Raw genomic sequence first — 25,889 nt, 5'->3', positions numbered from 1 at the left:
GGGACCATTTGGACATGATCGCGGGGATCGTACGGATTTTGACGTTTTATGAATGAAACGAACAGCATTTCTCCGCGAGAAATGATGATTATAAAGCTATATCTCTGATTCTTACGTGGGTAATACGAGTATCTGTTAAGGAAGAAAAGTATATTGAGAGAATAATACGTAATACGATACATTGCATTAGACCGCGGGTTCGAAGAGAAATTGAAGATACGAAAATATATAGTATAGTAAAAAAATGTATAAAATATTTAAAATACACCACATGTTATAAATTTTGTTCGGTGGAACAAAGCTCTATTTAGATTTTATCTGTTGAATTTTGTTAATAAAGATATGATAAAATGTTAGCAGTCTACCTATGATATTGATAAAGGTCAGAGGAAAGAAACTGATCACTGATGTCCCGTTTCAGAAAATGACATTACCGGTCCTAAATACTGTAAAAATTTAGTGTAAGAATGTCAATCTTGATACTTATCTTCTTTCCTTTATTGCTTCTTTTATCTCGAATTTTTTAAAAATGGATTTCCAACAGTTGATATAAAATTCACTTACTTGAATGATCTTTTATAACTCCCAAAGAAATCAGCTTTTGACACGAAGTTGGATAAACCTTCTATATTATATCTATATTTCATTTCTTAAACGCGTTGTAATAATTCAGTACCAAATTTTGAAACACTTTTATGAAAGGAGTTAAAAGATTGGAGATCGAAATATGTATATATATACAAATTTATAGGATTATATCAAATAACTTTATTTTTCAATTTTTTAATTGGATGTTTAAAAATAATATTAATGATCTTAAATTATAATTATATAATTATATAATAATATGATCTTAAATTATCGTAGAATAATTGTGACTTTCGTGATTGCTTTTTCGTAATCCCCTAGTCATGTTTCTCAACTCTTTTTCTGTAATTTTTCATTTAACACTTCAAAAATCTAATATGTATTCACGCATGCATTAAAAAGATCATTTTCTAAATTTAATAATATTCTACAAATATTGAATGTTACGTATAAGATGGATGTTCCGCTTCCTATTAGAAAAAAGCTTAAAATATAAGCATATAAAGAAGCACATGTTGAAGCATACATTTTGAATGATTTATTGTCACTTCTTCATTTCTGTTATTCTCCAGTTGATTTTGAACGCCTTCATCGAAGCTTTTGACATGTTAGCCCACAAAGAACCTTGATTTATTTTACGCACGACACCTTAATGGCTGGTTGTTGAATACAAAAGTTGCACGCCAGCAGATAGTTACGAGGCAGAAGACTTTTATTTATGAGTTGCAGAGGTATAATCTTGAAGTACAAACGGTAACTGCAAACTGAAATTTGATTACTCCATCTGTCCGTGATCTTCGCGGTTTTAAAGGTTTGTTGAGCGGAGATAAGCCTAATTGACGTGAGTTTATCGAATTTCATAATATCGACCTTCACACCGTAATTTAAATTCAAGCAAAATAGGATGAGTACAGCGAAGTTCATTTTATTCAATGTTAAAAAGAATAGTAATTAAAATTACTTAAAAAATATTAAGAAGAAAATTTATTCTACATAATATCTATATATTTTAACAGTTTAATTAAAATTTGTGATAAATCGACATTCTCTCGATGATAGAAGGATGTTCAAGAATTTTCAATAGATATTAAAACCATTCTCCAATCGCTGTAAGCTTGTGTGGAATGATCAACAAAGAATCGTCTGCTATGCAAATATTAAGCTATCCGTATCACGTTAGCGGCTTTTACAATTAAGACACACATTCGATGTATGATGGCTCGGCGCATTGTACGTCATTGAAATAGTAGATCCAATCTCTTCTGTTATGAATCTTGCAACCTAAAAAAAATGATTCATCGCTGAAGGTCGTAATTGTGTTCTCCAGGAACTGATTCATACGACCGTCAAACACTCGTCCTTTTTTTTCGGACGTTGCTTTACCTAGTTCTCGTGGATCAATTAATTTTTTACTCACATTTCTTGCGAATTCATTTCAGTAATTGACGTAGGTTGCGGCGTCTCCTTGAAGGTAAAATTACAATTGCCATTGTGAAAATTCTTATGCGATTTATTGATTGTTTGAGTAAGAGCAGAGAAAATGTTCAAGCAATAATCCATGAATGTTCGAATTAGAATCATTGGCTGCCCTTGATTTATGAAGAAGTCATATTTAATCGTGGGAAGAATTTTTAAATACAGTAATTATTATTTCTAATTGCTCTCAAACTGCAATCAGTGGAAGAATTCCATGAAACTTTATTGAGTTCCTTTTAAATTTGTTTTTAACTTCTCTTTGAAATATATATATATTGATGTTCTATGTTGTATACCACGTATACTATGTCGTATTTTTCCTATTTGCTATCATTTCCAGTGATTCTTGCTATTCTCTAGCGTGGTAAATTTACTTAAAGTCACCTTTTACATAACTTATATATTTTTATAGATTACGTCCAGTCTATACAATTAAATCTTCCTTAAATGCATCAACATCCTCTGCACTTTATTAACGCTCCAGCCATCAAATCCGTCAAAATAACGGATTTCAGTTTCCTCTTCCTTACAATTAAAAACATGTGGAAGTTTTTGAGAAAATTATAATACAAACTTTTATTAACATTGAAACATGATCATATCTATATATTTAATTTTCATATCATATTGACTATAATTGCTTATCTAAATACACATTGTAGGTATTTTATTTTACTGTTAATTATCAAATGTTGAAAATAATAAAGTCTACATTAACGAAAACTAAGTCGGAAGAAGAAACTACCCCCCTTTTTCCACGTTAAACGAGTAGATTACACGTATAGTTACACGTTACAAGAGTAATCGATGGCTCTCGAAAATTTCACCTCTCGATCTTGCCCTTTGCAAATCGATGGGTTAATCTAAACTAAGGGTGGTTGAATGATTTCGTGTAGACTTATAGGTCGTTTCTCGTAGGGTTGGTCGGCGGAAGTAGCGTCTGTCCGACGAGACGGATGCCCGAAAGAAAGTTCTCGAAGTCAATTCTGTAATGGTCGGCGTAGCATTGAATTCAATTGAATAATGGTCCGCTGACGGTGGGGGAAGGGGCGCGAAAGGCAGCCGCCCCGATCATTATCCATCATTCGAGCGATTATCGTGATATTCCCGCGGCATTCGCCTTTATCGCCGTTATTCAACGCGTCGCTCGAGAGTGTCGAGAGAGTGATACGCGCGTGAAAGAAGTTTCGAGACGGCGAACTCGAATCCTCCTCCGCGATCGCGTTCTTTCCTCTTGGTCTTCATGCTGCATGCCATTCTTTCCCGCCATGCGTTTCTGCCCCTTTGCTCCTGATCGACGTATCTCGAACGTTAATCTGTTTGCGGTGATTGAATTGGCAAGCTGATTTATTCTAACAATTGACTAATTGGAAGACATTGCAGAGAAATAATTTATCGTTGTTTTAATTCTTCAGGTTTCTATTCTGTGTGATTTAGATTTCGGTAATGGGTCTTTTTCAAATTAGATATATATATATTTTACCTTTTTGTTTTTTATTACTAGCAAGTTTCCTTTCGGGTTTTTTCTGCCATCGTTTTACGTAGATTTTTTTTTTATAGAATTACATAATATATAATATATTTGCGTATATGTAATATTATTAATAATTGTATTAAAATTTTATACAAAATAAGCTTCTACAATTAAATTCACACGTTTTACATTACACCTTTTCTTATATGTTTGAAAATATAATACTACAGCAATAATATGATGCAATAATGATTCATATAGTAGTATGATATAATAGTTTATATTACGAGGTGGTAATCAACCGTAATTCCTTATTCCATGACAAGAGAAATTATAGTTAAAAAAAGCAACACCGACCAAATCCATATTTGGACATTGTAAAATTCTAATCGAGTTTTGGGGGTCTGATTGGCCATCTCGCGATGGGCACGCCGATTCCGCGGTCGAATCTACCGTTAAGGATCGCCACGCTCCATTAAATCCGCGCTCGGCTAATTACCGATTCCTTCGTGACTGTTCCGATTCTCGTATGGGCTGCGCGTTTGCGCGCGATCGCGACGCATATGCTATCGCGGTGGCTCCACCCGTGTTCGTTCCATGGCCATTCTTCGCGTTTCCCGACCGCGTGTTGGCCGTTCCATCGATCCCGGCATCTAAATATAACCTGTGCGACATCAGTGGCCTGAATCCGATCGAAAGCAAACACGGAAGATTCGCACTCGTTCCACGGCCCCCGGGGTAATTGCACGGTTCCGAGCGTTGACTCGTGAACCTGCTTCGACTGGCAGCCACGTAGCTGATCGAGCAACAGAACTCCTTCGCTCGTTGTCTGTCGTGTTTATTCTCGGTGAAATGTGTCTCCTTAATTTTTTAATCGGATCGTATCCTAACTGTATACTTCCAGAATTAGAAAATTATAAATTGATAAGGAAAAATTAATTCCATTTAAGTCGATTATCTCTAAATAAAAATGTTATAATTGTAACTTTCATTTTTAAATATGACCATTTACAATTTCATTATAAACGAAGAATGATATTATGAATAATATATATATTTATCTAAAGAAGTCGTTTATTTCTTTGTACACTACCGTTCGAAAGTTTGACGAATGTTATGATTTTGAAAGAAATTTCCTTAAGTAAGTAAATATTGTACTTAGAAAATGTTACTCTTTTATAGTATCGAAACTGTAAGTAGAGTTGTATCTAAAGAAATTTGTATTTTAGACGATTAACTATAAAGTTTTAGCTGTAGCATTGTACGATTACGTCGATCAGAAGTTGAAGTTGACATATTAATAGGTTTGTAGTCGTTCTTAACTGGATAATTGTATTTTTTGTATCTTTTGTATTTTTTCTTTTGTTTTATTTCCGGATGTAACATATCGAGCTTGATTTTCTTCTAATTATTGGGCAATTATCGTTTACGTCAGCATCGTTTATCATCCTATTTGCTCACAAATATTTATGCGGAATTGATCAATCTCCGATAAGCAATGCATCGTACTTGGTATACAATTATTGGATCTCTGATTTAATTGGTCTTATCTTAGCAAAGCGCAATATTATTCATACACTCGTCATTTAAAATCGTTTTTTGACGTGATTCCCGATGTTCTACTCAAAAATAGTTAATATACCTACATTCTACAAGATTTCAAGATTATCGAAAAAATGATTGCTAATTATTAAACAGGTTTCAAGATTTATCACCAAGTATCTTATTTATAATATTAGTCGTTTCTTGGTACTACATGGAACACTCCAATCGTATTTATACGTTTTATTATTCGTTATTGTATGAAATATATCTACAATTTTTATGTATTGTATTTACATTTTATAAACTCCATAAAAATCTGTATTATAATATCGATTCATAAGAAACCTCTGAAAGCTCCGTTAGAGATAATAGTATCATCTTGGTTTGTTTATCGATAAATACTTAAAATCATCAGACAATACCAACCTCAAATACTAATCAATATTATCCGCCTTCATCCATCCATCAACACATATCAGTAACATATCAGTCAATATCAATTCAGTACTCCCAATATCCAATATTAATCAATGATTATACTAATCGTTATTTAATCATCTCCACCTGGAAGTGTCATCGATGAATCGATGAACTCATCATTATCGTCATCATCTGTTCATCAACGGATACTTAAAATCATTAGACAACAACAATTTCGTACTTCATATCAAATATTTGCCAAAAAGAGTACAAAAAATTAATTCACGATTATTTCACAATCAAAAGATCGTTTTCTAAATGAAGATAAAGTCTTGAATAATGTCTAGCTCGAGAGAGGAGCAGTGTCCATCGGTGTCCGTTGTAGGAATTGCGAGCAACAGGAGGGATCTGGGTGTGCCAACGCGTAGCTCGATCGAAAGAGACATGGGAATAAAAATAAGCGGCCGTAGGATTAACGGGTGTTCTCTCGAACGAGGAACCTGGCGCCAGCTACTAAATTATCTGCTTGGACGACGTGACGGGACGACTCACCGCGATATCCCATTCCCGCCTCGTGTACTACTCCTCCTTTTCCTTCTTCCACGTCTCCTACTTTCCGCCAGTCAATTTCCAATCGTGATTTCAATCGCCGTGACCGCAAGGTTCGCCTCCCCGAACACGCCAACTCTCCAGTTCTTGATAGATATTCCAGAGAATCTTGGCTCTCGATTCTCCAGGGATTTTGTCCGCTCATTCCTCGTTCTTATTTAAGTACATTTAGATTTTTATTGGAGCACACATTATAGTATTATTGTAGCTATAATAGTATTGCAGGAAATGATGCAGTAGGTGAAAAGTTTCAACCCTCGACGCTGGAACGATCATTTGCGTCGCTGCATAAAGCAACCTAATTTATCAAGAGACTTGTGGGCTAAGATAAGTGACGACTTCACTTATTAAAATTATATTGTTTTCTAATAATGATATTATCAAGTCGTAAAGATATCATCTTTTATTTCGAATTTCTGACCAAAGAAAAAATTAAATTATCTATTTGGACATGATTGCTTGTAAATCAACTGCAATGGGGGGGGGGGTTCATTTCATCCCCTCATATGAACGTTGTTCAGTGTGATCACTCTCACGTTCACTTTTCAAGAGAGAGTTATATAAGGAAATGACATCTCGAAGAAGTTTCAATCGTCATCGTCGAAGAGAATTATATCACCAGAAAAATCGTATTTGATAAAAAAATACTCTAGTCGTTCAATCTGCAAGAAGCAGATCATTCGAAGATGCTTGAATCGCTATTGTAGAAGAGGATCGCATCAGGAGTATCGTTGTGAAATAATCGTCTGTTCGGTGCGTGTCCTAAGAGGAAGGCGAGGAAGGGTTCGGTCATCGACGATTCGAGAAGAGGAACGAAGATGGGAACGGAGGGTGGAAAGTAAAGAGAAGGAGGACCAGCGAGAACGGGGGACGATGGAAAAAAGAGGAAGATGCACACACGGTGGAGCAGGTTTAGCTTTTTGCTCGACCGTTCAGCAAGCGTATCGGTGCGAATCCCCGTATACGGCACGACGGACGGTGAACGAGAAAGGGGATTGGAGGAAGCTGAAACGAAGGGCAGAGGGATAGAGACAGGAAGAAAAAGAGTGGAACGGGAAGGGAGAGGAAGAAAAAGAGTCACCCTCCGTGGCGCCTGAAGGCGATGAGCAACCAACGACCGGTCGCTAAGGGACGCGAGTACCGTGGATCAGCGCTCCGAGACTTCGACCTTCGAGGTTTTGCTGCGTTCACCAGGTTCACCAACCTTTTCACGGATCATTCTGTTCATTATTGAATAACGCCGCGGCTGTTATTGCCGCCGGAGATCGAACGATTTCACTCGCAACATGTTGATTTGAATATTATCCCGCAATTTCTCTCGAGGCAAGTGCTTTCATCGTTAGGGGATTCTTCAAGCTTTTTTGGCCGGATTTTTTGTTGTTACTGCGATCTGATGATTCTTTTTTTTCGTGATTCGACGTGGTTGGATTAGGTAAATTATACCTTCTAGAAACAGTCTTTATATCGCTGTTCTCGGGCGCCACGATACTTGGTTTGTTCCTATTTTAGTTCGTTAGCTGGATTTTATGTGTGATTCTTAGAATCCTTAGGAGAGTAACTTTTTGATTTGACAGAGAACACATTCTGGGCAGAATGTCTATTTGGTATATAAACTACTCAAATTGGAATACGTAATATCTTCGTTATTTATCGTTGAATAAAAAGAACTCCGTAGAATAAAGTTACACTATTTGAAAGCATACACGTGATAGTAAAAAAGATTTTGTTCAAGATTACTTTCGTATGAGATTTCAAAAGTATTAATATATTTTTTTAATAGGATCAGAATTTTTGTTATGTTTTTATAGGGGACTAATCTTTTTTGTCGTTTAAAATCCCTTTCCTTCACAAGATTCATTATCCCTGTATTTGTGAGTACGAGTAGCTTCTCACTTTGAACTTCATCCTTCGTAAACGTTTTTCGACTCCCTAATCTCGTTTATCACATTCTCGATAGTTCTTTTCGTTTTCTTTCTCACTTCTATATAAAAGTCGATTCGCAAGGCGAGCTTAACGAGTTTTCGGGCCCTCCACACACAAGTTCTACACGATTCATCCGCACAGGACGAATTCTTAAAGCCGCAATAATTTCTAGCTGTCCGATGGGTCATGATATATACTGGCCATGGTCCTGCGTCGCTGTCGGCCCTCGAAAAATACGATGTTGCTCTCGCTAACCCGCGAGATTCTCTATGCAGATTAAGTCTCCGCCTCGAGGCTTGGCTTCGGGTTTGTAGATCTTAGATCTTGATCTTCGATAGTTTCAATCGACCAGTCAGAGATGAATTCGAAAGAGATGCTTGGTATCTCGAGGGTGCTAATAGGCATGTAACTTCAAGACGTCTGGCACCACGTTTAACTTTTCGTTTTTTCTTTAGTGTATATTGTCTTCGATGAGGTTAACAACCGTTATACTTTGAGTAGATTGATTTTCTACTGATTAGAAAGCTAACTGGGTGAACGATCAATTTTGACATACTTATGCTGCGTTTTAACTGATTTAAAAGATGGAAATATTTGAAACTTTTAACAGATAACAGAAATGCGAGAAAGAATTAATTAATTGAGTTGGCCCGTCGTATAAGTTGATGCGTTATCTTTAAAGCGCGAGCAATGAGAATCGTTTCGCTCGAACTCCTAATTACCTCAACCGTTAATGCACAAAGTAGTCGTTTAGACACTTTGAATACGACATGAAACAACTTAACCAGCAACGATCGCCGGAATTCAATTGACGCCAATCCAACCAGCAATTCTCTCTGCTTCTGTTCATCTGCGTTTCCACGAACCACTGATGGGCGACCACGATGTTCCATCGAAGACAACCCGCTGTTTATCGCAAGGTTATGTTTCTTTCCCTCTTCTCTCATCTTTTTAGGGTATATTCGGGTCTCCTTACGATTCATACATAAAAACAAAAATGGTTAATTCGTACAAACTACGGATTGAAAAATTTCCAAGTTGAACAACTTTAAAAATTTGGAATATGAAAATTGATTAATTTGAAAATTGCTGAACTACTATAGTAAAATTTTATAGTAGTATATAATACAATTTTATGGTATACATAATACATTACTTAGATTTTTAATAATATTTATAATAACATTTGTAATAATTCTGCGCTATATTATTTTTTATGACTGCTATAAATTCTTCATAGTTGCCCAAAAAGACCATTAAAGTATCACACTCTCGATCGCTGTTCTTCCTCGTCAATACCATTAAAGTCACAGCGGATTGTGTTTGCGGAGTAAGAGACTGCCGTTTTATTGCTATTCTATGCTCTCTTTACGATCGTAGCTGTCGCCGGCAATCGCGTACTTGCTTTGATCATAGCCTTGCTTTGTTATTCTACGCTGCTCTACGTATAACAAAGGTGTTTGTACTTCATTAATATTATAAATCGATTCAGTTTAAACAGTACGGCTATCATTATAGAATATCTGAACAAAATGTATTTGCCAACGAATTATAATAGAAACGCGGCCACAAATTTTTGATTTTTCAAAAATTTAGTCCAGTCTATATAATCTACGATCTACTATTTACTCTAACATATATTATCTACTATAATCCATAAAATCTATAATTTACTACAGTACAATAATTTATAATGTGCTTATAATATATATATGTAATAATAATTATTATTATATATATACACATGTATGTATATCCTAATTAAGATAAAGACCAATCTACTTTTCGTTAATTTAACGAAGGTTGGGGGACTAATCATTAAATTTCTCCAGCTACATCCACAGTGACAAAACCATCTATCAGCACGGAATCTTAATTTCACCCATACTTCAAAACTGCTGATCGCGTGTCAAGAGCAATCTCCACAAATCCCGCGAGCACGTCCATCTTTGACTCGCGCGAAGCCAGGATCCGAGGAAGCCAAGTAAGCTTCTTGCGATCTCTAAATCGTTCCCTCCATTCCATTCTAGAACCGGAGATCGTGCGTTTGTCGCTATGTTTAGCCCGTGGATTGTCTGGTTTCAGACAAAAAGCTGTCACGAATGGCAGCTTCTGCGCGATTGCCGACAGGGCGACTGTCGAGGGTAGCGTCTCCGGGACGTAAGAAAACCTTCGCAAGGTAAACCGGCTTTGCATTGCTTTCGTATCTCCTTCTCTCTCGTTCTCTCTCTCGTTTTCCTTTCTTCCTCTCTGCGGGAGGCAAGTGTTACATGGAAAAAATATCGTCGACGATCAGTGACGCCTGGGGAGAACGTTCATCGCAAACAATGTGCTGTATACGTTGCTCCTTTTCTGCCCCTGGCTACCGCACGGAAACTTTTACAAAACGATTTACGACTTGCAACGAAACAATCTTCGTGGCACGTATTCGGTTAGTATGCATGAAAATTAATTTGGTCGATGTAATTATCAGTTACGGGTAGAATGTTAAACGGTGGTTGGTTATTTGACAATATCTTATTTGAATATATCTTTGCTGTTTGTTAATTCCTTCTTGATTTATCAATGAAAATTATCACATTTCTTTTGCGATGAAAGGCAACTAACACATTACGGACGAAAGGAAGAGCAAAGAACATGTTTCGCCTCTGTGTCATCAGTCATCTTTCCAGCAATAATATAAGGAATGAATTTTTCTAGAGTCAAAACAGCTAAGATCGCGTATGGTCGTGTCGTAGGAAACAAGAAAACCTTCGCAAGGCAAACCAGATCTGTCCTGTTGTCCTCTTCTTCGCCCTCGTTCCCCGTATCCCCCTTTCGCGGATAAAAATTCGCTGCGGTTTGCAGTGCCGCGATACCGGAGCGCATCAAAGATGCACCGCGGTCGGTGCATCTCTGTAAGCTTGTCGGGAACGCCATCTCGTTACGCTACTTCCTTTCTGGAGGCCGAGCGAACAGAAGCTAGCCTACCTGTGTCCAATGCGGAGGGCCTCCGGTACAGTGGCGTAGAATAGGGGAATGAGAAATGCGACAGATAACGAAATGATTGCTATCTGCAAGATTCTTTATCTTATAAATAACTGTCTTTTTCTAACAAAATATGTAATCATTTTTTTTATAAGACGTAATTAGCATTAGCTACTTTTTTATACTTATCCTTTTATATCGTAAGAAAATACGTGTTTTTTGAATCAGAGCTTTCGTTAGGGCGCAGAGACATAAAATTAACATTGTATCGTACTTGAAGTGTACATCGAAGGATAAATTGTTTAAGATTAGATCAGATTCTTTCTTGTCTGTCGCTTGAATTTAAAAAATATAATATTCACATGCCATTAGATTATTGGATATGTAGTCTGTAGATCTTTGATCGATTTGTCCGCAATAAATACTGTTATGTAAGAAAGCATAACTTGTGTGTTGTTATGCAAAGGTATTTGTCCAATCGTTATATAAACTTGATAAAAGTACAGAAATGTATAAAACATAGTATGTTAGTATAGTGCTGTTCTTATGTACAATGTACTATTATATTCAAGTAATGCAATCAAATACTTTCATATTTATACCAACGAGTGGATCATATTTTACTGTAACGTACTTTATCTATCTTTATGGTACAATTATAATGTGAAAGGAAGTTGGTAATAGCAAGTGTCTTAGAATAACGATATAATTATCAAGTATAAGGTGTTTGAAGCCTTCGAAGCTAGTGTTTAGAAACACTTCTTAGATTTTTCGAGGCGTAACTGGAAAATCTTGATTCGAAATATCCTGCTTAAATATTTACATAGCATCTGTATATTTCATTAATATTAATACAAAATTCACACGTATAAATAGATCATTGTACTTAAGCAAGGAGAATATAAAATGAAAAACATTTAATTTGATGACACGTAATTGACAACATTATTACAATAATATTATATTTATATACATAATATTATAATTATAATTGCATGTAATATTATAATGTTTAAGTCCTTCATTGCCGAAGAGCTTGAATGAAATCGCGATTCTTAATGATAGTAAGAATTACTTGATGATTATTCATATTCACCTAATTCTTCCTTAGTATATTAATACATCATTTTAGATTCATAAATAACAAGCAACTTTATAAATATTATTTCAATTCGGCTACCCGCGTTACACGAAGCCTCGACACTCGCATCGAGATTCTTCGAATCGGCCGAACGTTCGCGAACAAATGCACTTCGTTTATCCCTGTAATTATGTAGAATTAAGTTGTTCGATGGTAAAGCCCTTGTGGTTGGTTGAACACGGCCTCGTATTGGTCCCACTGCCGCGAAAAAACGGAGCTCGGCGATCTTCTGGGTTTACGATGCTCTGGCGCCTATGCCGAAGAAGGCATTCGAGCTGAACCAGTCGATCCTCCTTTTTCCTATCCTCAGGAGGAAAAGACACCTCGCGTGCAGCGCGTGCACCTCCCCTTCGAGATGCCTACTGCACCCTCGACAAGGCTATTTATAGATCTTGGGTATTACTTGCCCAAGTGTGTTTGTGTTCGCGTGCGTGCTGCATCGCGCCGATGCAACGATGCACGCCTCGTTTCCCCTGGAACGCGACCATATTACCCATTCTCGATCGACTACCATGTTATGGATTTTCGAAACCGCTTGGTATGGTCGTTGTCTTCTGGACCAAGGTTGAAACGGGTCTTGATCATTGAACTTTCGGGCTTCCAGTTCTCTCTTATCCTTCTTTTTTGGATGATTTGATTGACGTCTACTTAAAGAGAAGAAGGAGATTTGGATTGGAGTAATTTTGGTTTTCGATATTATATAATATTGTTGAATTTTGATGTACCATTGGATATTGGTAGTGGTGAATTTGCATTTTGTTGCGGGCCTGAGATTTTATTGTAGAAAAGTATTGGTATCAGGTTTTAATGGAAGTCACAGCCAATTAAAAAAGAAAAAAAAGGAATCACAGATATTCATCGACAGAAACAGTTTTATTGCACATTGTATATATGCGTATTTGAATCTTCACTGCGGAATTAGATATCAGCGGTGAATTTATATTTTCTTATCAGTTTGAAATTTCTATCGGAGCGCATTGGAATTAAATAAATTTAACAAATGCTGTAGTTAATTGCGCTATACAGTTGTGTTATAAAATTTAGTATGCAATCTAATACACTCTACAGTTGATTAATAAGGAAGCTATAGATTCCAATTGATTCAACTTCCATCATGTCCACCGATACTGAAGTACTCATCAAACATATCTAAACCTGAAATCGGAGCGCACATACCAGTGTCAATCTGAAAGTAACTTACCTCCTATCCGGTCGTATCATGACGCCGTTTATTTTCCTTGAATATAACACCGCGTAGAAGGAAGATTGACTGGAATAATTGCATAATTCATCCGTAAGAAGCAGGCAAACAGAACCTGCTGTAGGCTGCGTCGGCACACCAGAGGATACCAGTTCAGGCAAGGACAGGACGTGCGTTCTTCCAGGTCCATATCTTGCTATTTATAGATCCTAAATATTAGTTAGAACGAAGGCTGTGTTGGTTGGACTGGTAACTCGTTACACTTCTTCGGACCACGACACACACCGTTGAAACGCTTCTATCGTCTCTGTCCGTCCCTTCTCGCGATAATTATCCAACCGGCTCGCAAGTTCCCTCAGTCAGACTAGCTTTTCTCTTCTTCTTCTTATGCCACGAAATCCTTCGATCGCGCTTTATGCACGCCTCGGCTATTTATAGATCCTAGATCGTTGCGCGTTCGCGCGCGATCGTACGTGAGGAAATGTTGGCCACCGACCAGTTAAGGGGGGAATATCACGGTTTTCTGCGGCTTGATTGCCGCGTCCTCCGTGTGCCCCCTTTCCTCTCGTCTGCTCTCCCCCTTGACTTATCGATTTTCATCGAAATTACTGTCCTCGACGGCCTCGAGCCTCTCGCATGCACTTGCCCCGACTTCCCTTTTGCCAGAGGACGAGCGCGAGCGTTCGAATGAGTCGCGATTAGGTACTCGAGTGTCACGCTACCTTGATGACTGCCTCTCGGCGACGCTTTGTCAGGTCGTCCTCCGGAATTGCCTCGAATAATGAATTCAATCCTGCCTTTTTGCGCGCCTGACTCTTCAATCATTCCTTCTTTCTTCCGATGAAATTGTACGGCCACTTCGGTGGTCATTTTAACTCTGTTTTATTGTAATAGGGTTAATTTACGGGTGTTTCTTCGAAAAATGGTTCTTAGGGTTTGTTAGTAATTGAAAATGAGTGGATGTAATTTGCTTCGTGTTTCTTTCGCGAGATATTTATATTTAGCTTACACTGGAAGTATTTTTAGAAATAAGAGATAATAAATATTATTCATGCTGATGAAGCAGGTTTTGGTTCTGACCACTAAAGCGTCATTCGTTCTGTACGTTTTGCGACCAATGTACCTGTACGTCTTTAATAACCATTAGGAAGCAAGGATGTATTTTATGATAGATACTATTAAGATACTATATCCACATAATTGATTCAGCTAATTATTGTCTCAATATATCAACCAGTCAATTAATGTACCATGTTCCCCAAAACTTGAAATATGAATTAGGTAATTTCTCAACTTCGGCATATCCTCAGATATCGATTAATTTACCATCTACACTACGTTCTAAAATCCCCACATATCAATTAATCTACCACTTTCTCTGAACGTTCAAATTCTAATTAATCTTCATCAAAACTTAATTCCGAAGGTTATTACGCATCCCCTCGAAGTTAACGCTTTTTTTAAAATAATTGTCAATGTTTTCTAATAATTCCGTTAAATTGGTTTTTTAACTCTAACAACGTCATAAACATCGAATTCCACCCCCTCCTCTTTTTTCTGTTTTCCTATTATAATCGAGGATACGATCAAGGACGACTCTAGCAACGTAGAAATCTGAGAACCGGTGGTGAAACCCATGGATCCTACTGCGATTTGCCGCCGAAAGGGGATTTTATCGCGGGTTTATCCACGTGAAGTTCGCCTGCAGCAACGGGGCAGGTTTATAAATAGCCTTGAAGAGTTGTACGCGGATAGCACGGGGCGCCTAGTACCTGATGCCGATTACTCCTGGCGCCAGCGGTGCGCTGCCTTCTCCTGGCTCCTTTAATGGCCGACAGTTAATGGGAAGTTAATGTCCGACGCTGTGTTAAGTACACGACCGGTCCTTCTTCCTCTTTCCTCGCTTTCTTCTTTTCCCCATGATTCCGCCGGTTTCTCGTTTTTTCTTAGATTTTCGCATCCTTCCTTCTCGCGTTCGTTGCTTCTCTTACACAAACCCCATTGTCCTTTATTTCTCTCTGTGCTATTCTTGATTTTATGGACTCGAGTCATTTGAAGCCGGGGTAAGGCTGTTTAAGGTAATGGAGAATAAATGTTGCTCGTGAGAGCTCCGTGTTTATTTCGGTCTAATCGTCTTGCATATTTTGATGCGTTTCACCTCTTCGGCTACGAGGATGCGATTCCTATTCATTGCAATGTTTCTTCGGTACAATTATATCGGATTATACCGTTTCTGTTTCACAGTTGTTACAGGCTGAATAATTATACTGTCAGTATAAATGAATAAATTGTAAGTAGGTACTTTTTAAAAGTAATAGACTTCCTTTCTTTTAATTATTGAAAATATGCTATAAGGATTTTTAAGAAACAAAGTTTCTTCGAGCAGTATTGTTAAAACAAGTTCTTTGGTCTCTGTATACCTGAAGGAGTCATCGTTAAAGTTTGCTTAAGTTCTATTTTTATCTTTTTTCCAGTTGATCATGATGATAGTGAACTTGATCAAAAGTCGAAATGAGCTTATCATTTAGGGAAGTAAGCTAGAAACGAGAACGGGTTTAAAGATCTATTTAAAGATTTATTTGCAAGTATAACTTTTTCCATTATGTATGGAAAAATCTTTTCTAAACGTACTCTCTTAACTATTCACTGAAACATCAGTAGAAAGATGCGTGTTTTCCCCGCTCGTGCATGTATTTCTAGTTTCTCGTATCCTTTGACCGACAAGAAACCCCGCGACACAGGAATTCCTGACAAGGACTCCACCTCCGACGGTCGATGCCGATGATGGATTCGTAATCACCAGTTTCTATTTGCAGTTTCTGTCGTGAGAACACAGTCATCGTGACGGGAATAGAACCTGCCTCCTGGTCGATGCACCTTCGCGGGAAACGAGCCTGCACGTCGTAATGTCGATCGGTGATGGCCCTCTCTTACGCTCCCCTTTCTGTAAGGATCCTCCGGACTAACGTGAAATATTCATAGCAACAACGAAATTCGCCTGTGTATTTACATCCAGACGCGAAATTTTAACTGCTAATATTTCACGTTCGTATGTTGGATCAAAAGTTTGTCTGTCATGAATTCATAGCGACAAAAAACATCCCTCTTTTTTTTTTAAATTAGCGTCACTTTTCGGGTAGGTATTCACTTATTATAACGTGGTGAATCTTTCGCAGTAAAATGTTGCACGGTCGCAATGAATATTTTGCATCGATCTAGGGAAATTTTCGCTTCGTAGTTTAAGTTCCTTCGTAGAACCGCGCGAAATCGTCAATTTTGAAAACTCATTATCGATAGATCTCGACATGCATACTCGATGAGCACATCGATTCCTACATTGTTATTTTTTATTTCCTCTCTTGGATTCTGAAGTTAATGTTTTATTATCGATTGCAGGGAGTAATTGTATGTGTTCTTGACATGGTTCGACAAAACCGGTTGTTTATATTCATCTATCACGAAGATTTGTTGCGTATTGGAATATTCTTCTTCGGGATAATTGTTTCTCTGAAATCGAAACTTGTCGATCGGTTTAAGAAAAGAAAATTTAATTGTGCAATTACCACCGTTGCAAATAATCATCATCGACTGATTCACATTTAATTGATCGGCATTGTGAAACAAATGATTCCGTCACAAAGGATCCTCAAGATAACCGACTCTTCTTTATAAAGAGACATTCGCAGATAATTAATGACACAACGAGTATAAGTGGGAGAAAGCATACGCGCGAAAATACGAGACCATTGCGATTGCAGACATAAGACACGTGCTCAGTCAGTCTATCTTCGGGTTTCCTCTCCGTTTCGTGACATCCGCTCGTCGCATATTCGATGCATCATTGCGCATCCCATCGATGCGTGTGCACTGTGCAGCTTCGAGACAAATGTCTGGTATTAACCGACAGTTAAAGATTCGTCTCAATAATCCAATAATCTTCTACTTTACTAAGCATCGAAACTGATATTACTGACATACAGAAGAGAATCAGAAAACAAATTAGAAGAACATAACGGTGCTGATGATTAACACAGTAAAACATTTGTTTAATATTAATATTTGAACTAATATTTATCGTTGTTGAAATTTCATCTCTACTGTCTGGAAGCGGCGTTCTTTTTTGTCAGATGTATCTTTGCCGTCTAACTTCGTTGTGAATGTTACTTAATTCAGTAATCAGAAAACATGGATATCTTAAATATTGACAATCTTTTTAACGTAAAATTTAATATAAATTATATTTGTAACTCAGCATTAGAAAAGTGATTGTTCTATTACCCCGGACATTTTTGATAAAATCGAATTCCAATCAATCTAACGCATCTTCTGTCTTTTTCATTCAATCATCAAACTATAAAATAACAAAACCATAGAAACATGAAATTACAATTACCGCAAGCATTAAAAACACCAAACGTTTATTCTATCATTTACTTTTTTGCCAGAATGACAACAAGAAGCACATTCCAACGAGAAGAAAAGCGTTTCCCGATGATAATCGCTTTCCCTGCACGGTTAGGCATCGCGAGCAATTCAACTGTGACAATTCTCACGGGAGATTGAAGTTGTACGTCTGTGAAAACGTCTATTCGCCGACTGGCCGTAATGGCGAAGGCAGACGAGCGGAAAAGGTTTCGAGGGTTTCATAAAGATCCTGAAGGGCCCCCGCACTAAGCGCTATTATGCGTATGTTTGCACGATACTAACCATAAAATGTAGCGCGTCTCATTGCACAGGAAACGCTATCGTTTCAAACGTTGCGATTATGGCAACGTTAACGAATAAACTTGACTGGCATGCACAGGAAATGACGTATTAGTTTTATATGTGCAGTCCAGAAATCACGCGTTTCCTCTTTTCGCGCGAAAACCTTCCCACGATTGTTCGCAAACGTCGCGAGGTATACGAGGATTCTATCTTCTTCGAGCTACGTCTTCTAATTATGGTGTTCTATTGTTTTGCGCAGAAAACATTTTTTCCTCCGGTTTCAATTTTGATGAATGTCGTTGATTTCAACGCAGATAAACTTAAACGTCTTGTTTACGATGGTTTTCATTATAATGCCATCACCGTTTAAAATTAATCTTAAATTAAATTAAATGCTTGTATTACTGTTTATTATCGTTTTATATACAAGCTAAAGAACAATATCAAATATAATCGATGTTGGTTTTTCTAGGAAATACCGACTTCTTCTTATTTCGAAACACGCGCGATTGAAAATAACACGCTAAAATATTTCTTAAAAAATTCTTTTCACAGATCTTCCGTCACTACGTATACTAATTCGGTACTGCTTTTAAGGCGTAAATAATTAATTCGAAAACTCCACCAAAAATCAAATATTGATACTTGGCATTCTCACGGCTATAAAACAACATTCTTCATCTTTGCGTCGCAGTCACAGTAGCAAACTCACACTTCCCTTCATTTTGATTTTCAACTTCGTTCAGTACAGCAACTACTTCACACTAAACCATACATTTTTCAAAATTACAAAACCTATCGTAAACATTGACTTCATCCCTGTTAATGCGCTTCTTCTTCTCATACTCTTCTCATTTTCAGTGAAACTTCACTACAGCTTCTCTATCTTCGGTAAATAAACTTACTTGCCAATATGGTGGACGTTTCCTGTAATCTTCAGGAGTCTTAACGCCGCGTTTAGAGCAAGACGAAACGCGAGTCCGACGAAGTACCGACTTGAAGAGTGCTAACGAACATATCCACGTCGTCGGTGAATGCAGCTGAGGTTTGCTCAGCAATTAGCTGGCCTAGCCTCTGTCCGACTGGAATTCACCGGTGAACGTGGCACGCTCGCGTATATCGTTCTAGGCTCGAAGCTTCTCCTTTTCTTTCTTTTTCTGCTGAAATTCTTTTTCGTCGGACGAGGAAAAAAATAAAAGAGTCGTTTCGAGAAACGCCGTCAGGTTCAACGAACTTCTGATTTTTTTCCTAGTCTCGAGAGATGACTTCAACGAAGACGAGAAGCACCTCCAACGCGATATGGAGGTGCTACGAAGACGCGGAAGTCGTCACGAGAGATTCTGTTTACTCTGTTCAACCGCCGGAGATTGCCGGCTGTTTCGTATATTTGCCTCGTCAATTGAATGGGCGATTTAGGAAGTTTCGTGTTAGAGAGGATGGAGGAAGATTTGATAATGGGGCATTGGTATTTTAAATGCCTCTTCGGGGACGATTCATGAATAGTTCGCAGCGTTTGGGATTTAAGAGGCTGCATGAGCGATGATTTATTGCCATTCTGGAGAAAATAAGCGAAGCATAATTTTGTTGTTTGTTATTATTATATCTAGGTTTATTTTTGCGATTATTATTAATTTAGTTTTCACTTTTGCACTCTTTGTTAATGACATGCCAAGTAAAATAGGTTTGATCGGATACGAAACATGTGTCTTTGATTTTTATTAATTTTCATCACTGGATTCTTTCTAATTACGAGTTTAGTGATTCTTCTTTTATAATATAGTGATCATGCATATTTTAGGTAGCGAGTAATATAGCGCGTAAATATAAAAATAAAGAAAACATTCATCGTCAAGCAATCTTCAACCATCTTCCAACGTACCGTTTCATTCGATCCGCCACGTTTGGATACTCAAGGTCTGCAACAAAGTAGGCGATGATTCCCTGAAGTCGATCGATAATCAATTTTCATCGAGTATTTATAGGTATACTGTTACTTACCTACTGAAAGACTGGGATCATCGAACCGAAGATCACGAGCTACAAGATATCGGTTGCTTGCTGGCGTAGATGAAACCGACTGGAACCGTTTTCATCGACTTTCGAATCGTTCGCTGATCTATGCAGAACCCAACCATGGTCGTTTAAAAGCGCCTCATCTATCTACGATCTCGTAATGATCGTTATTGTACCGTTACTCTCGGTCAAGGTTCCCGGCGAGATCGAATTGAAATATCACGTCCGCTCCGGTCAGCGATCTTCCGCGTCTTTCCATGCCTCTCTCCCGGTTTCCTTTCCCTACAGGCGCTTGTAAACAACGATTTAGGAACACCGTCATCGCTGATTATCGATTCAGCTTGTTCCGCTTATGATTTATACCGTTCAGTAGTAATATATTCCTTGAAAGATCGAACATTTCTATTGCCGATTTATGGGACAAGTTTCAAGATTTCAATATTTATCGTTATCTACTGCTCAGGTTTTAGAAGGTATTTTTGATCAACAGATTGGAAATATTTATACACATTCACATAGAGGAGCACTGTACTTTGGATATTTTATAGATTCCTGTATGTTATACGGATCTATGTATTTTTTAATTTTTATATTTCCTACAAATGTATAATAATTCACAGTTTAATGGGCAGTTTCTGTGATTCTCGAATGAATAGTTATGGTGAAATATTTTCGCTTTAAATTGATAGGCAGATATAATCGTTTGGTTGACAGAACTTCATGTTTCTCCGGTTAAGAAAATTTTCTTTTTCAAAACGAAGTATATACTACATCGGCGTACTATATTAAGAATTTCTGACTTACTTCGAAGAGTAGATTTGTGGCACGAATTTGTTTTTGAGTCGCAATTCCTATAATCCCATTTGACGGAAATTATGCGAGAACGTAGGATTTGAGGAGATTCTCGTGCCAAACGATGGTTAAAATAGCGCAATAAAAGCGAATCCTGTTCCATCTGACGCAACGTTTTGATAAATTGCACCACAAGGAGTCAATTAAGATCTCGCTGATAATGAAGTACCGTGGTTTAAATATGTAATTAATAAACAAACTTGTTCCTTCGTAGCCTTGATTTTATCTCGTATGCAAAAGCACCGTTCAACAATTTTATGTTGAACCACTTTTAGAGTTCAATGGTACCAAAATATCTTACTACGATGTAATGATACATAAAGGAAAATAATTATACTGCCGTGCGTATGAATCCTAAATTCGTCTATTATTTATTATTATTATTTTTTTACAAACACAGATTTGGAAACCCGAATAATATTTTTGTAGCACAAAACTGATCTTCCTTTTAATTTTTACATCTTACTTTCAATTGTCTAATCTTTACATTTTACGCTTCGAATCACAGTCTTCTGCCTTAAATTCTCTTCCCTAACACCTCGTACCCTCTTTTATATCAAAATTCCAGTAAAATCATCCTCGGCAGAATCCGCTCCTTCATTACGCTCGAATCGTCCCAACTGTAACCACCGTTTCCATTAATCGTCGACGTTCTCGTTCTTTCGCTTGCCCATCCCCTATTACAAGCAAACTTAACCCAAATTGACATCCAATTCCTCTAACATCGATCAAACTCTGAAACTTATGCAATACGGGGAAGGAACGATCAATCTAATCCCAAAGTCGAGTTGTGAAAAGAAAAAGGAAAAATCGCGAGTATGCTATGAATAAGCGGAGAAATGCAACGCGTACGTCGGGATAAGGATAGAGTGGATAGGCTGATAGACGATCGCACGAGGTCGTGGCACACGCTCGAAGGATATGAACGAGCGAATAGGTTGAGGGTCGTGAGTGGCCGTTGACCCTGCGTTTGTACCTGCGCGAAGCGGAGTGGCGAGTATTGGTACCGACCACCTAGACAGGCTAGAGTACCACGTTGGTAATAGCTTCTCTAGTCTACCGACCTTCCACTCGTAAAAACAAATATTTATGGACACCGCACCGTTCAAGACAAACGCGTCTCCGAAGCCCTTGAACGCTCGAGGTTCCATGCGGTCGGGACAGGTGTGGCTTGTTAATTGGTCGCTGAACCACGGCTTGTATTTCGGGGTTCACCAGACATGGTATTAGGGAAAAATTCGCTCCGCGATGGATTAAGTAGATTAATGATTGGTTGTTACTGGCTATGGAAGAGATTGAGATGTTATTAAGGGTGTCTGGAATGATATACGTAGCGAGGGTTAAAGGTTTGCAATTTAGAAAAGAGTTAATTTAGAATTTTGCTACTGCAGAAAGCTCTTGAATCAACAATTTCATTGAAGAAAGGAGGAACGATGTTCATATACTAAGGGAAATGCACCCTGTAATTATGTGATGATGTAGCAGGTTGCTAAGCTTGAAATAGTATCAAGGATTTTTGGATCAACAGACCTACGTTGTGGATTAACAATTTGGAATTTGGAAAAGGGTCAACTTAGAATTCTACTATCGCAGAAAACTCTTTAATTAACAATTCTATTCGAGCAAGTAAAATAATGTTTACGTATTAGGGAGAATGCGCCCCGTGATCGATTATGTGATGTAACAGTGGATTATTGTGTTTGGAATAGCATTAAGAATCTTTAAGCCGATAGACGTATATTGTGATATGATTAGAAATTTGGAATTTGAAAAAATACTAACTTAATCTCTAAACGACAACAAATCTTAATACATAAATTAAACCATAAAAATGAAATTCAATTTCTTAATGATGTTGCCGTTTATTCAACTAACAATCTTTAATTAATTACATCACCTGATCTTCTGGTTGCAGTATCCAGCCGGTGCATCCAGCGAACTTCTGCCAGAGGACAGAGGGACTGGTTATGCTTCACCTGGAACTTTGCCACCAAACGCGGAAAATATTTCCCCAGCTGCGAAGGATTTGTTAAAACGAATGCTCCAACCGGACCCCTGCTTGAGGTTGAGGTCTCTGTTAAGTCTGCAGAGGATCGCTTTCTACATGGGTTACGATGTGCAGAGTTACATGCAGAAGAAGGTACGATGATCAGATTCGTTGAAATGTTCTGTCGTTTGATAAAATAACGCTTTACAGAGCTCTTTTTTCTTCTTTTTTTTATTTACATATATGAGAGTTATATATCCACGTTTACGTTTTTGAAGGGAATTTAATTTACAAGATAGTTGCGAGAGGCTTCCTGAACTGGATTCAAATAGCAGTTGTTTCTTTTTTGAAAGATTTACATTTTTCTATTCTACGCTTACGACAGAGCTTTGCAACATAACCGACATTTAAACAATCCTTCGTACAATTTATTCTCCAAATTTCTACAGGAATCTCCGTTTCGTCTGCTAGGACGAAAAGTCGAAACTGAGCAGGAGAGCAGGATCAATGAATTCTCCTGTTTCGACTCCTCTTTGGGGGATAGCATTTCTCACGCCGAGGATCGATGATCTCATCAATGTGATCGTTAAATAGTATTGTTGTCCTTAGTCATTCCAGCGTAAAGCCAGATCGATTTTGGCCGAAAGATGTTGTCCAATTATTTTTCTAACATTTTTATTAACGTTAGCTTGTTGCTCGTTGCTAGTTTTATATCGAGCAACGTCGTCGATGCCATCCATTACTTTTAAGCGAATGAATTACCGTGGATTTTAAACTATTTAGATTATTTTCTAGCCCGAAGAGTGATATTTTTTTAACTCTGACTTAAGACGCGGAATCTCCTATCCTCTGGTGCTATTTTTCAAGAAAATTGTTGCAACGTTCAGAGGCTTTTTTTATGAATTAAGAATAAATTGCGGAGCTTTTGTAATACGAAAAATCAAAAATGTTGATGTGTCAATGTGCGATTGTAGCTTCTGTGTGCAGTGTACTCGATACTTGAGTTCTGTTTTCTACCCCCGTTGCATCGGCAATGGGGCGCGAAAGCAAAGAAACATATGAAAGTGAAATGTATCTTACTATAGAATAAAAATAAATTGTCGTTGTGATGGTGATCTGTGCAATTTCTGTAATCTTTAATTTTTCATTTCCCTCTACTGGATAAATAGGATTAGTAAGAAAAAATATCCAAAGAAGCTGTTTTTGGTATTCATAGTGATTATAAAGCATCAAGTAAATCTGGTTTGACGATCTTAAATTAAATAGAAAATACAAAATTTACTTGTTGTATTAAAAAATACTTGAAAAATAAAAGTTGCATGATATCAAGGATGATATGCAGTATAATAACCAGTCTTTTGCTACTTTGCCTTTTATAGAGATATGAAGATTTGTCTTACCGTAAAGAATATAGTGTTTGATGATTCGATTAAAATTATCATTGGAATCGTTTTCAGGATACAGCGTGAGAACGCGGTTGGTCTCAGTTTACAAAAGTTTTAATTTTTTTAAGAATAGTTAACAGTATTTTTGTTACAGTATTTCATCGATAATACAATAAATTGCGATAAATCGTAGTGCGTACAAACTAACAACAAAAAAACAGAACGAATCTGGATCGAAAAACGCAGCGTCTTTTTTTTTATCTTATACATTTCTTCATATTTGAAATCAATGCGAGAACACTTCTCTTTTCTTCTTTTCATTTTTTTCTTCTTTGTTGCCGTTTCATGTCGTTTTTCCCCCATTTGTATCCATTGTGTATCCACGAATGTACCATTTTGAGATTTGTTGCTTCGTCTTCGTTCATCTTCACACGTTTCAATTTTTGTTACTTTTCGTTTTTTGCTCCTTCTTCTTAGACGAGGGGAGACAACTCCTTTTTTCCCCTGGGAGTGCAATCAATCGAAGTTTTATGGTAATAATTATTATATATACATTATTATTCTTACACTTAAAGGGTTTCTCGATATATAATACAACGCATTCCTTCAAATTACGTCCCGAACGACGCGTCAGCAAGCGATCACTGGTCGAATGTTTCTTTCTGTCTCTGGTCTGAATTCAAACATCAATAAAAAGTGGAATAAAAGGAAATAAAATTATATTAACATTATTAAAAAGCGATCAATTCTTAACAGAAATCTCCTAAAAATAATAAAATTGATTGAAACACGAAGGATCGCATCAATTTCCTATATCATTACCGTCCTTAATCTTATACCATTCATAAAAAAAAAAAGAAAAAGTTATTAAAAACTTTCATAGAATTCTACAATATAAAATTTCAAAAAACACGAAGAAACAAAATGTACTACGTTTCATTATTAGCCCAGCTCATGCAATGAAACCAGTTTTTCTAACAATAAATATACAATGATTTTATCAATAACAAACACATTAGAATAAAAGAATAATTAAAAAGAGACCTACGAGAGGAATGGCAGACTAATTGTTTAATATACAGAACTAAAGTCGCTGTTCGAATTTAATTTTATGAACAGTGAGTACGGCGGAAATCAAAGGATAATATAAATGACTTGAGAGAGAGAGAGAGAGAGAGAGAGAGAGAGAGAGAGAGAGAGAGAGAGAGAGAGAGAGAGAGAGAGAGAGAGAGAGAGAGAGAGAGAGAGAGAGAGAGAGAGAGAGAGAGAGAGAGAGAGAGAGAGAGAGAGAGAGAGAGAAATTAGAATATAGTTAATATAAAACATTGAAAAATTGGGATAGGGTTTAATTTTTACTGACAATGAGATCGTTGTTTCAATGTGCCAGTGATCGTTCGCGGGACGCGTCCGCGTTTTACAAAATTCAAACCACACGCGAAGCTGACGAAACACGTTGTCGCCGTCTTATTTGTCGACGACAACCGGCCCTTGAGAAAGCACGGCTCAATCGTCGGCTAGACACGCTTCGACTTAGTTTACAAAATTGAACGAAATTCAATAATTACGTCTAATTTTATATAACTGCTTCCACTCCGCTGCTC

The 25,889-nt window shown here is 37.3% G+C and overlaps 1 protein-coding gene across 6 annotated transcripts in view; it reads left to right on the top strand.

Annotated features, from left to right (window-relative positions):
* The window catches only part of LOC100742461 (serine/threonine-protein kinase S6KL), a 67,531-nt gene extending 43,504 nt beyond the window's left edge, over positions 1-24,027 (top strand). For 5 of the 6 annotated variants that reach the window (XM_012382226.3, XM_012382228.3, XM_012382224.3 and 2 more), the window contains 2 exons: positions 22,832-23,056; positions 23,353-23,766. In XM_012382226.3, coding sequence (XP_012237649.1) covers positions 22,832-23,056; positions 23,353-23,472 — 345 coding nt within the window. In that variant the 3' untranslated portion in view covers positions 23,473-23,766. Of the gene's footprint in view, positions 1-22,831; positions 23,057-23,352 lie in introns of all 6 variants that reach the window. The other variant, XM_024365736.2, reaches the window with a different exon arrangement.
* The last annotated feature ends 1,862 nt before the right edge of the window (positions 24,028-25,889 follow it).

Source organism: Bombus impatiens, unplaced genomic scaffold, assembly GCF_000188095.3.
Source record: "Bombus impatiens unplaced genomic scaffold, BIMP_2.2 scf_0149, whole genome shotgun sequence".
Taxonomy (NCBI): Eukaryota; Metazoa; Arthropoda; class Insecta; order Hymenoptera; family Apidae; genus Bombus; species Bombus impatiens.
Note: the sequence above shows the minus strand (reverse complement) of the source record. Positions and strands in the feature narration are given on the sequence as shown.